Below are 12,649 nucleotides of genomic sequence, written 5' to 3' on the forward strand. Positions count from 1 at the left end.
ATATCAGCGTCCAATGACATTAATATTGAAAATGGAGAGAAACTGTTGCCGTTTTTTTGACACATTGTTCATTAATCCTGGCAAATGGGCTTCCCTCCATGGAATTAATAACTCCAAAGTGGCGTAAAAATCATGAAGCAGAGAAAGTGACACACGAGGACACACAGTCAGCCGGGGTACAATAAGGAAAGCTGCTATTTAGGGATGCTACACACACTTTACTCAATGTTTGGTCTTTCTCAGGTTGTCCCTTTGACCTGGCGGTCCGGGAGGTGAGAAACAATTCGCTGGTGCTCTTGTGGGCTGCTCCGCTGTATGCAGGGAAGGACCCGGTCACTGGCTACTTCCTGGAAATCAGCCAGGGTGGACCAGACTCCGACAACTGGACTGCTTTGAATGAGAAACCAGTCACCGACACGTATTACAAGGGGAGTTCAACATAATGTGCTCCATACAGTACCAGTCAAAAGTTTCGACACGCCTTCTCATTGAATAGCGTGAGAAAGTGTATCTACACTTTTGGCTGGTACTGTATATGTACTTTCCAATTCTTCAAAAGTTGCAAAAAAGTTCTAAAAACGTTTTTTGTAAGGTTACATTTGGTCGGTAAATATAACCCAAGAGTCAAACGAAAATGAAAGGGAAAAAAATTCTTTCCTGCAGCACCGACACGTTAATAAAAACCTTAAGATCCAGTATTGTATATCCTTTGGGTGCTTAAATAGCTCAATACTGAATAAAGCAAAATTTGTTCTGGACAAAAATCACTCCGTATGCTCTATTCTGCGGTTTTACCTACCATGGAGAAAATAAAATTGATGGGTAAAAAGAAAAAAGACGAGCTTTTGCAAAACTGTTTACATTAAGAGCATTGACTTCCTCTACTTCCGTGTTCAGAGCAGATGTTTGCGTTGAAACTTCAAATTAAGAGCAACACATTTGCTGCATTTCTGATATGACTGTTTACGTACGGTATAGGACAAGCAGTGCACACAAGTGAAAGAATCCGATGTGTGGCTAATCTGTGCATTTCCTTTAGAGTACCAGAACTCACAGAGATGGGTTTCCAGCAACACTAGCTCGGACCGGTTGTTCGCATTTTCTTGTCAAAACACAAGCCAAATAACCATCCATCCATCCATCCATTTTCTATGCCGCTTCTTCCTCACTAGGGTCGCGGGGGCATGCTGGAGCCTATCCCAGCTGACTTTGGGCGCAAATAACCATCACGGAATTTAAAACTTGTTTCTATAGTTACAGTATGACTTTATACGTGGAGGCAAGCTATGACCAGAAGTGTGTCCTGTAGCTTCACATAGTTTTGTCATATCTCACAAAACTGTTTTGTGAGATCTCGCAAAAATCCATGTATTTAAAAAAATAATAATTTTACCCATCAATTTTTTTACTCCATGTCCCCTCGCCATTGGTAATACCAGAGAACAATAGAGCTACCTAGTAATTACTAGTAATTACTAGAGCTAGCTAGTAATTACCATATTTGACTGTGTGGAGAAGTTACTGTAAAAGTACACTTCACTCGCTAACCATGCTACAAAAAAGGTCAGTTATGGTAATCCATAATGCCGCTTATAGAGAACAAACCCTTTATTCCTAAAATCACAATTTGCTGATCTGGTAAACCTTCAAACAGCTAACATTATGCATAAATCAAACAATAACCGGCTACCAAAAAGGTAATACAATTCTTGTCAACAAGAGAGAAGAAATATGACCTTAGGGAACAATTGAATTTAAAACACTTAAAACAATGCTAAAAACCTTTAGCAGATCAGTATGTGGAATAAAGTGGAACAGATTGAGTAAAGAATTCAAAGAATGCAGTAAAATGAGCAGTTTCAAGAAACAGTACAAGCAGTTGATGTTTATATGATTTATTTATAGTGGCTATAAACCTTGACTCCTATTTTACCACATTGTTATTCTGCCTTATCATTTTCCTATGTATTTTAAATTGGTAAAGAGTACATTTGGAAAACAGGAAGTGAACAAATGTATTGTAATTGATGTGAAATGGATGGGGGGTAGGATTAAATACGCTTTGCTTCTTCCCGCTCCTTTTTCGACATGTGGAACTGTGAATTGTACTATGTGATGTATTCCTATGTAACTTGGATGCATGTTCAAAATAAATTAAACCATTACCAATATTTAATGTGTTTCTTGTGACATGCAGGTTTCAGGTCTTCAGGCGGGTGAAACCTACCGCCTCCGTGTGTCGGCTGTCAACGAGGCAGGAACGGGACGTGCCTCCCTCCCTTCTGAGGCTGTCATGGCTCAGACCCCGCCAGGTCAGCATAATAAATATTTGTTCACAATAAATCAAAAGAAAATACTCCCAAGACATGGTAGATGAGCTAGGATATACACCTTCAGATTTGCTGCCACTGCTGTGCTGCGTTTTATTGCTGCTAAAAATACAAAGATAGATACATAGAATTGATTAATTGTTGTGAGGATAATGAAGATGCAAATGCAGGATACCCTTGGTAGTCTCCGTTGTTGTTTGTTAGCATCCTTTGTTCCAATTGTTGCATGTGACACAGCATGTTTATTGCAATTTCCCACAGTACCATTTTTAGGTCAAACACCAACCAAGCTTTGGATGCTGCCCAGTCGTCATTTTGCTACAGTACTCGGTTATCTTTCAGGCTTTTCTGGGATAAAATTTTCCTCTTTCGTGACCAACAGCATTCCCTGGTTGTTTAATGGTACACGTGTCTGGACAGGAAGGGCATCCGGCGTAAAAACTAAGCCAAAACTTAAACATAACGACCAATAGCCACAAGCCGATAGATACTGTCGATAGATAGTAAATACAGGAGACACTCATTATTTTCTGATGTCTTTGTTTTTTTTTGTGTCTGTGATGCATTCAATGCAGCATGTTTTTCTCAGTTTCCCAGAGAGTTACTTGGCATGGTTTTGCAGGTCACCACGGTTCTATTTTGACGGGGAAACTAACCGAGCTCTGGACACAGTCTCCACTTTGCTGCAGCGCCCTATTTTCTTTCCACCCTCAGTCTCCTTACCAAAGCCAACAGCCATATGCAGACAATGTGGCATGGTTTCCACAGTTTCCAGTTTACAAGCGCTGACATTTAAGCAGTTATACTATTTGGGGATATTTGCTGAGTTTGGGGGTCTATAAGCTTTTTCTGTCAGAATCAATCCCAAAAACACATAAAAGCCTTCTCTTGTCATCTTAAGACACTAAAAACATTGAGGTTGGCGTGGATGACGAAGGCTTCATCTACCTGGGATACGAGTGTGACGAATTCGATGAGAGCAAGTGTCTCTGGAGCAAAAACTACACAGAGCCCATCGATGATGCCAGAGCTCAGGCAGAGAGCAAGAACGGCAGGTAGGAAGTCCAGTCGATGTGGATGTGAGTGATTTGAGGAGGTCAGAAACTGTTTGGATGAATTTCTGAATTTCTGTCACTCTGTGGAGTCATTGAACTCCTTTCCAAAGCTTGTGACTTGGGATGCTCCCACCGATCGGTATCGGCCATTTTCCATGAAAAATCACGTAATAGGAATATGCTGATAAATGCCTTTCAACGCCGATCACAAAAGGCGATCACAATTGCAGCCCACAGCGATCCCTTCGTGCAGCGTAGTGTCTTGCCCTAACTAACCTGTTGGGCAGCGTTCTCCTCCCACTTTACGTCACAGTGCGCAAGCGTGCCAAAACAAAAACAATCATGTCTGCCTATTTTTTGGGCCCCCTGGCAGTCAAGGGACCTTGGAATTGTCCTGACTTTTCCCCTTTATACGGCACCCCTGGCCAATAGCACTCATCAGAAATAAATTGAAAATGTATAATTAAGCCATGTGATCGGTATCGATCGGAGCATCCTTACTTGTGACCTTTTCACACTCTAAGGTGCCTTCTTGTTTATAAGAAGTTGGACTTGTTTGTTTGGACTCATGAAAGAGATGTTCCATCTCGCACAGCTCCCACCATGAACATATTTCATCTTCACAAGGACAAAATATAATAGGATTGTCCCACAATAAACACATGACACTCTCTTTAAAAATGGTAATACTGTTGGCTAAACAGAAGTGTGTCATTGGGCAGCACAGATCAGCAATAAAAACTGAAACCGCACTCCTGATGCAATATCTTTATCTTTGAACGTCTCCGTCAGGTCAGTTCTCACCTTCAGCGACGCCTCTGCAGAAGACCTGGGTCTCTACACTATGGAGATGAGCGACGACCCCAGCCAGTCGTCGAGCTACGTCCTCACGGCGGAAGGTAATGCAAAAATCTCAAAAACAACAGGACAGGTCTTGTTTAGGCAGCACAACATAATATTAACATTATTTATTAGTAATTGACTTCTGGCACACTGGAAACTTTTTTACATTTAAAGGTGAAGTTTGTGGTTAACTAAACCAGCAGTTTCCAAACTGTGAACAGGGAAGACGCAGCAGCTTGATAAAAGCAAAGAAAATATTGTTTTTAACTGGCTAAGCCAACTTGCTAGATTGATTTTTTTTTTTGTATACCCGTGGTGGGGCAAAGAGAACATTTGTTAACAAGTGCTAATTAAAAAAAAAAAAGTAATAATAATACTAATATATTCAAGATTCAAGAGTTTTATTGTGAATGAAATTCTTGTTCTGTTCATTCTCCCAAAAAAGAAAGAAAGAAAAACACAAGAAAATGAATAAGAACAGAAGAAATATTATATATATATATATATATGTATATATATATATATATATATGTATATATATATATATGTATGTATATATATATATGTATATATATGTGTATATATATGTGTATATATATGTATATATGTATATATATATATGTGTATATATATGTGTATATATATATGTGTATATATATATGTATGTGTATATATATATATATATATATATATATATGTGTGTATATATATATATATATGTATATATATGTCTATATGTACATATATGTGTATATATATGTATGTATATATGTGTGTATTCAAGATTCAAGATTCAAGAGAGTTTTATTGTCATGTGCATGGTAAAACAGCAGTAATACCATGCAATGAAAATCTTATTCTGTTCATTCTCCCAAGAAAAGAAAGAAAACACAATATATATATATATGTATATATATGTATGTACTGTATATGTATATAGTCATAAATAACACATTAAATTAATTAATTTAATTTTAATTAAATTAATTAATTTAATTTAATTAACATTTAATGCATTTTTTAAAATAATATACATACATTTTAATTTCATTATCGAAGACATTAAATAACTTTTTTGGCTTCAAATATTTCATTTTGCAGTTTTTCTTTTTTAAATTGATAAATGTTCAAGTAAGATTAATTTACCTAATGCCTAACGTTACATAAAAAACATTGTAAGAAGCCCACAAATGAAATCTAACTGCCCTGGGTTGAGTGTAATATAGTGTTTTTTTAAATCTATTTAACATGGAATTTTCGAAAGACATTTTGATCATAATCATTCTCCCACAAGGTTACTCAACCCATTAGGTAATATATGTTCTCCATCAGAAGCTGCAGTTATTCTCCTCACAACAATATATGCCTGTCAGAATGTGATCAATGAATACTTAACTTCAAGATACCATTGTACTCTTCTTGCAGACCTTGAACGCCTCAAAGAACTCAGCCATCAAGTCAGAAATCCACGTATGCATGTTATATTACCTACTGTCTCCATTCACTATTGATGCGGTGATCATTTAGAAGGAGTTTATATATAAGTAAACTCCTGATCAAAATCTTAAAACCAGTTGAAAAATTGCAAGAATTTCCATTTTGCACTGTTGGATGTTAAAGAGATAGTACATAGTAAGTAGAGCTTCAAAATGCAAAAACAAGAAATGAAAGTGAGGCAAATATTTTTGAGGAAGCAATGTATTGTAAACAAGCATTAAAGTGAAATAGGCTGTTCATCAGCTGATCAAAAGTTTAAGAACACAGCCTTTAAAAGCCAAAATCTTGGGAAAAATGTGGATTTAATGCCATTTTCTGTCAGGTATTCATGATCTCTTGATGGCAAAAACAAAAAAGCTTTCTCTCTTTGAACGTGGTCGGATTGTTGAGCTGCATAAGCAAAGCCTCTTGCAGCGTGCCATTGCTGCTGAGGTTGGAAGTAACAAGATCCTGAAAGATCCTGAGGTTTATGGAACATAAAAGTCAAGTGGTACCCCCAAATAAATGTCACTGGCTCTGAGCCGGAGGATCCGATTGGCTGTCAAGACACGGGACAATCCTCGGCCTAAATGAAGGTTGTTACTGGTGCCCAGTGCAGTCCTATGACCACCAGACGGCATCTGCGAGAGAAGGGTTTTAAGAAGAAAAAGCGTCTTCAAAGGCCTTCTCTCCTTCAATGCCACCAAATTTCCCGTTTGGAATTTGTACAAGAGCACCAAACATGGGACATTGAAAGGTGGAAGAAAGTTTTCTTCTCTGATGAGAAAAAAATGGAACCTTGACGGTCCTGATGGCTTCCAATGTTACTGGCATGACAAGGAGATCCCACCTGAGATGTTTTCCACACGGCACAATGGAGGGGGCGACATCATGATCTGGGATGCTTTTTTCTTCAATGGAACAATGGAGCTTCAGATTGTGCAGGGGAGTCAAACGGCAGATGGCTATGTGGAGATGTTGCAGGGGGCATCCCTTCATGACTGAAGGCCCTCGTCTGTGTGGTAATGATTGGCTTTTTCAACAGGACAACGCTGCAGTTCACAATGCCCACCTGACAAAGGACTTCTTCCAGTGTAATAACCTCACTCTTTTGGACCATCCTGAGTGTTCCCCTGATCTAAATCCAATTGCGAACATTTGGTGATGGATGGCAAGGGAAGTTTACAAAAATGGGCATCAGTTCCAGGCAGTGGATGCCCTCCGTGAAGCCATCTTTACCATCTGGAGCAACATTCCCACCAGCCTCCTGGAAACACTGGCATCAAGCATGCCCAAACCCATTTTTGAGACTCATTAGTCATTACTCATTACTGAGTCCTTTTTTGAGCATTTGATTTCTATTTTACTTTTTTTTTAGCTATGGTCTTAAACTTTTGATCAGCTGAAGAACAGCCTATTTCAATTTAGTAATTTTTCAACCCGTCTTAAAATTTTGATCAGGAATGTCTATGTATATATACTATCTACATATCTGTGTGTGTGTGTGTGTGTGTGTGTGTGTGTGTGTGTGTGCGTGTGTGCGTGTGCATGCGTGTGCATGCGTGTATATATAAATGTATGAAAGAAAGGATTTTTTTCTTTCCCTTGGCAGTGATTGCGCTGAAGTCGGGCTGGCATGTTGAGGTTTCAGAGAAGGGCGAAGTGCGTCTTTGGCTTCAGACAGAGAGTCTGAGCGAGTCTGCTGAGCTCCGTCTCATTTTCAACGACAAAGAGATCTCTAGCACTCCGGTAACAAGCACTGTAAAACTTCTTCATTCTCCAGTGAGGCTGAGACACTTGCTTAAAAAACACCCTAAAACCATGACGATAGGAAACATTTGTCATTAATATAACGTTTTACAGCCTTTTGCCACTTTCTAGTCAAAAAGGACCTATTAAGCAAATAAAAGGGCACTTCAATTCCAAATTTGGGCATGGTATGAATAACACATGAAAAACCACAATTTGAACTTCCTGCATTAAAAAAGAGGCTGTGAAGTGATAACATAGCGTACCAGTCAAAGGTTTAGACACACCTTGTCATTCAATCGAATGAGCAAGCGTCTTTTACAAATGTAGTAAGTAAGACAACCATAAATGGGCTTTATTTCTCACATTTGGATGTTCAAAGGGGACAAATGCAAAACTATGCCAAAACTCGTGAGGGTTCATATACAGCAACATTAGTACAAAGGGAATTTTGCTGTAAATACGGCATGACAAAAAGGTTAACACTCTGCAGGGCAGGATATTGAAGCTGTCGCTGATAATGAGGAGCAGGTGCAGCAGTCTGCTAGGTGTATAGTTGAAAAGCAAACAGTGGAACAAGGTGGAACAAATTGACAATTTGTACACATTTGAATTTTTTTTGAGTCAATGCAATGTCCTGTCCTGTGAGTTTGATGTCTGTGGGAGGAAATTACCCTTTGGGACACTGGGGCACAGTGAGGAGTGTGATGCAGACATTACTTGGAGCGGTCTCACGTAAAACAGGGCAGCTGCGTGTTTAGACAGTCTGTTTTATTGCATCCCCACTCTGTTATTTCATCACATGAAGTCATTAAAGTGTAAGGGTATCTGAGAATGCCCTCCCCTCAAGGCCAAAGTGTTAGCTAAAGTGGAAAAAAAAAACATTTGCTTGGTAGTTACCAGGGTACTTCCTGGTTCACGGAGGAAGACGTAATATGGTAATGGTAATGGTTTCATTTTATTTGAACATGCATACAAGCTACAATGGAATGTATCACATAATACAATTCAAAGTTCCACATGTCCAAAAGGAGCAGGAAGAAGCAAAGCTTGTACGGTACTAATATGGTACGAATAGCTGGGAGATGCCGGTTTCTAGGCGATTTAGTGATTGTTATTATCCTTTATCAGAAGCTTGGACTGAACCACCCCTCTCCAAAAGTTTTTGGTTAAGGTGTTTTTGCATAAACCTTCTAATTAGTCTGTCCCAAGGTTAAAGTGGTCCCAAGGTTGCCGTCATAAAACTTTTCCAGTATTCACTGAAGAGGCAATGTTTTAAGGGCCTTTATTGCATTGTAAACTGTCATATAAGGAAATAAGGACATGGAATAAAATGTAAAAACAACTTTAACTCTAACAACACGCTCCCACGAAGTTCAGGTCTCGCAAGTTGTGCTGAAGTCTTGTGAGATATGTGGATGTCTTAGGTCTTTGGTGAGACATCATGCCATGACCTCAGGATTTTTGTGCAAGTTTAGAGGCGTGTTTTCCTGAAAAGTAACATTTTGACACTGTCAAGTGTCACGCAAGTGTAAAAATAAGAATAAAATGTAAAAACATGAGTGGCAACCTTAACAGCAAATTCTGGAGTCGAGTCTCTCGAGGTTTGCCCAAATCTCGTGAGATACATTGGAGGTGTCGCGAGACGACTTCAATCTCAAGATTTTAGTGAGTTTAGAGGCGTTTTCCTGAAAAGTAACATTTTCATTTTATGAGCTATCATACACGTGTAAAACTAATTTAGCCACTATTAAAACCACTTTGCCTGCTTAATTCCCACGGCAAATTCTCCCTGAGGTGAAGCATCGCCAGACTTGTTCAAATCTCGTGAGGAATATGGAGGTCTCACAAGTCGACCTCAACCTCATCATTTTTGTGTGATTTTATTGCGATTCGACGAGTTGTCACCCAGCTGAAGTCTCGCAAGATTTGCTCAAGTCTCATGTGAGTTGGGACTTCAGGAATTTTGTGTGTGTTTAGAGGCGTGTTTTACCGAAAAGAAGCATTTTTACTCACATTTCACTATCATACAAGTGTAAAACTAAGTTAGCCGCTGCTAAAAACGGAAAAAACATGTGTTGCGGCTTTAACTCCCATGGCGAAATCTCACTCAGCTGAAGTCTTGCGAGATTTGCCAAAGTCTCGTGAGGTATATGGAGATTTCACAGATTTTTGTGCAACTTTTATTATTGTTATAGTTGTGCAAAAACAAGTTAGGCATTGGTAAAATAAAACCTAATAAGCTGTCACTGAGCTCTCTTGTGTGTTGTGACCTCAGGATTTTTGTGCGAATTTAGAGACGCGTTTTCTCGAAAAGTAAAATTTTCAAGTTCTGAAGTCTCACACAAATGTAAAAATAAGTTAGACATTGTTGAAATAAAACATAGAAATAGTCGACTGATTAGTTCTCACAGAGTTTGAATCTCCATTTGGGCATCTCTGTGCAGAGTTTGCATGTTCTCCCGGGCGTACGTGCGTGGGTTTTCTTCAGTACTCTGGTTTCCTCCCACATTCCAAAAAAAGGCTCCAGCGTACCCCCGCGACCCTAATGAGGACAAGCGGCATAGAAAATAGATGGATGGATGGCGTTCTCATTGAGCTGAGGTCCTGTGAGATTTGCTCAAGTCTCGATGTGAAGCGACTGACCTCAGGATTTTTGTGCGAATTTGGAGGCGTGTTTTCTCGCAAAGTAACATTTTCAAGTTCTGACCTATCATACAAATGTTAAAATAAGTTGACCATTGTTGAAATAAAACAAAACTAATCGGCTGATGAGTTCTCACCGAGCTGAAGTCCCGTTAGATTTGCTGAAGTCTCGATGTGAAGCGACTGACCTCAGGATTTTTGTGGGGACTTTTGTGGAATTACGAATTGTCCACCTGACTATTGAAGGTTTCATTCTGATTAGGAAGCACACAAGTTTTACATAACATTTTAACATTCTGAACTGTCATACAAGTGTAAAAATAAGTGAAGTATTGTTAACATTTCACGTAAAAACACTTGCAAAGTAGCATATTGATTTTGCAACTCTACTCTAAACATAATCGGTGGAGCCGAAAGAGGAAATCGAACATTGTCATCGTTCTCTCGCATTTTGTTTGCCCATGTTTGCTTGCCTTTTTTTTCCCCTCTGTTTTCTTTCCGCTGCCACTCACCGCCAGCGTCTCATTTCCATTCAGTCCATTATCTGCGGCTATCAGAGTTCCATCTGAGCCGTGCTGATTACACGTCGTTTGTGAATGATCACAGCTGAGGTTTGCGATTCCAAAAAGCCATTTAGCTGATTAGCGCCCTCGGGCTCGTCATACATCACAAACATCGCACGCCGCCGCCGTCGCCGCTGCCCATCAACATGCGAGGCGCACACTTAACTTAATGAACATAAAAGCTTAGAAAATGAGCTCAAATGATGTTTTTCTTCCTCCGTTTTGATTGTGACCTGCGTCGCTTGCAAAATATTTTAAAATGTACTTTTATGAGAGCCTCTTGGAGTGGAGAGTGACGCTACACATTCACGCTGGATCTCATTTTGGCTTGTATTGGTGGCACCGTTGTTTGTGTTTCCACAGCACCGCAAGATCAACTTTGACAAGGCTGAAGGTCTGGTGGAGGTACTGATCGATCGGCTCGGCCGGGAGGACGAAGGCTCGTACACGGCTCAGCTGCGGGATGGCCGTGCCAGGAACCAGTTCACTCTGGTGCTGGTGGATCAACGTGAGTCACTCACCAGAAAAACCCTCATATTACAACAGATGAGAATATCTTTATTAAAAACACTTCACCCAACTTCAGTCCAACAACTCAGGTCTTAATTATACACTCGCCAACCAACCAGACTTGGATACTATATCTCTAATAGACCCCATACCGCCATGAATCGATTTGCTGAAATCTTTTATTCTTAATAGCGATGTAGAAATGGGTGGATGGAGGAAAACCACAGTTCACAGTGGGTTACATCTGCAACAGTAGCTCATGTCAGATTCATGTGCCTGTTGTGAGGTAATTCAAACCTGCAACTAGAGAAGGCCTCCACCAAGTGCCATAGTTCCCCCCATATTGTGATTCACACCAAAATAATCGTCCTCCATTTTTTGGATCAGTCTGATATTTTGTAGAACCTGTTGGAAACTTGTCCTGTATTTTTTTTTTGGCCTCCGCCAAGGCTGCCCTTTCTCACCGATTCTGTTCATAATTTTCATGGACAGAATTTCTAGGCGCAGCCAAGGTGTGGAGGGAGTTCAGTCCGGGGGCCTTAGGATCTCATCTCTGCTATTTGCAGACGATGTGGTCCTGATGGCCTCATCGGGCTGTGACCTTCAGCGTTTACTGGGGAGGTTTGCATCTGAGTGTGGAGCTTCTGGGATGAGACTCAGCACCTCGGAAAAGGGTGGATTGCACCCTCCGGGTTGGGAATGAGGTCCTGCCCCAGGTGGACGAGTTCAAGTATCTTGGGGTCTTGTTCACGAGTGAGGGAAGTATGGTCACGAGCTTTGGATCGTGACCGAAACAACGAGATCGGAGTTTCCTCCGTAGGGTGGCTGGACTCACCCTAAGAGATAGGGTGAGGGGCTCAGCCATCCGGGAGGAGCTCAGAGTAGAGCCGATGCTCCTTCACATCGAGACGAGCCAGTTGAGGTGGCTCGGGCATCTAATCCCTGGTGAGGTGTCCCGGTGTTCTGGGCATGCCAGAACAGCCCTGACCTAGGACACACTGGCGGGATTATGCCTCACAGCTGGCCTGGGAACACCTCGGTGTCCTCCCGGTGGAGCTGGAGGAGGTGTCCAGGGACCGGGAGGTCTGGGCTTCCCTACTGAGACTGCTGCCAGTGTGACCCGAGCCCTGATAAGCGGAGGAAAACGGAATGGAATTAAAAAGAATGATTACATAATTTCTTATGTTGATCATTAAAGTTGATCATTAAAAACGAAGGTTTGAACTTTTTTGAGAGTGTTTAAAGAGAGAAATGTGGGAAAATGTTATTGCCTGTCTGAGAAACGTGTATAAAGTGTATGGTAAGGGGTTTTACAGCCTTAAAACATATATAATAATTGTAAAACACTGTACTTAATAAAGTGTCTGTGACTTCTGTGTCTTCTCACAGAATTCCGTGAGCTGCTGGCACTGGCCAACGGCAAGCGGCGTGACCACGAGAGAAAGAGCGGTGAGAGGTTGTCCGTCCAAAATCCAAA

General features: G+C 40.6%; 1 protein-coding gene across 5 annotated transcripts in view; it reads left to right on the plus strand.

The window, feature by feature from the left end:
• Positions 1–12,649, plus strand: part of myom3 (myomesin 3) — a 71,976-nt gene that overhangs the window by 52,461 nt on the left and 6,866 nt on the right. For all 5 annotated transcript variants that reach the window (XM_054782949.1, XM_054782948.1, XM_054782947.1 and 2 more), the window contains 8 exons: positions 244–426; positions 2,196–2,312; positions 3,232–3,385; positions 4,178–4,284; positions 5,654–5,698; positions 7,317–7,453; positions 11,026–11,170; positions 12,562–12,621. In XM_054782949.1, coding sequence (XP_054638924.1) covers positions 244–426; positions 2,196–2,312; positions 3,232–3,385; positions 4,178–4,284; positions 5,654–5,698; positions 7,317–7,453; positions 11,026–11,170; positions 12,562–12,621 — 948 coding nt within the window. The remainder of the gene's footprint in view (positions 1–243; positions 427–2,195; positions 2,313–3,231; positions 3,386–4,177; positions 4,285–5,653; positions 5,699–7,316; positions 7,454–11,025; positions 11,171–12,561; positions 12,622–12,649) is intronic.

Source organism: Dunckerocampus dactyliophorus, chromosome 7, assembly GCF_027744805.1.
Source record: "Dunckerocampus dactyliophorus isolate RoL2022-P2 chromosome 7, RoL_Ddac_1.1, whole genome shotgun sequence".
Classification (NCBI taxonomy): Eukaryota; Metazoa; Chordata; class Actinopteri; order Syngnathiformes; family Syngnathidae; genus Dunckerocampus; species Dunckerocampus dactyliophorus.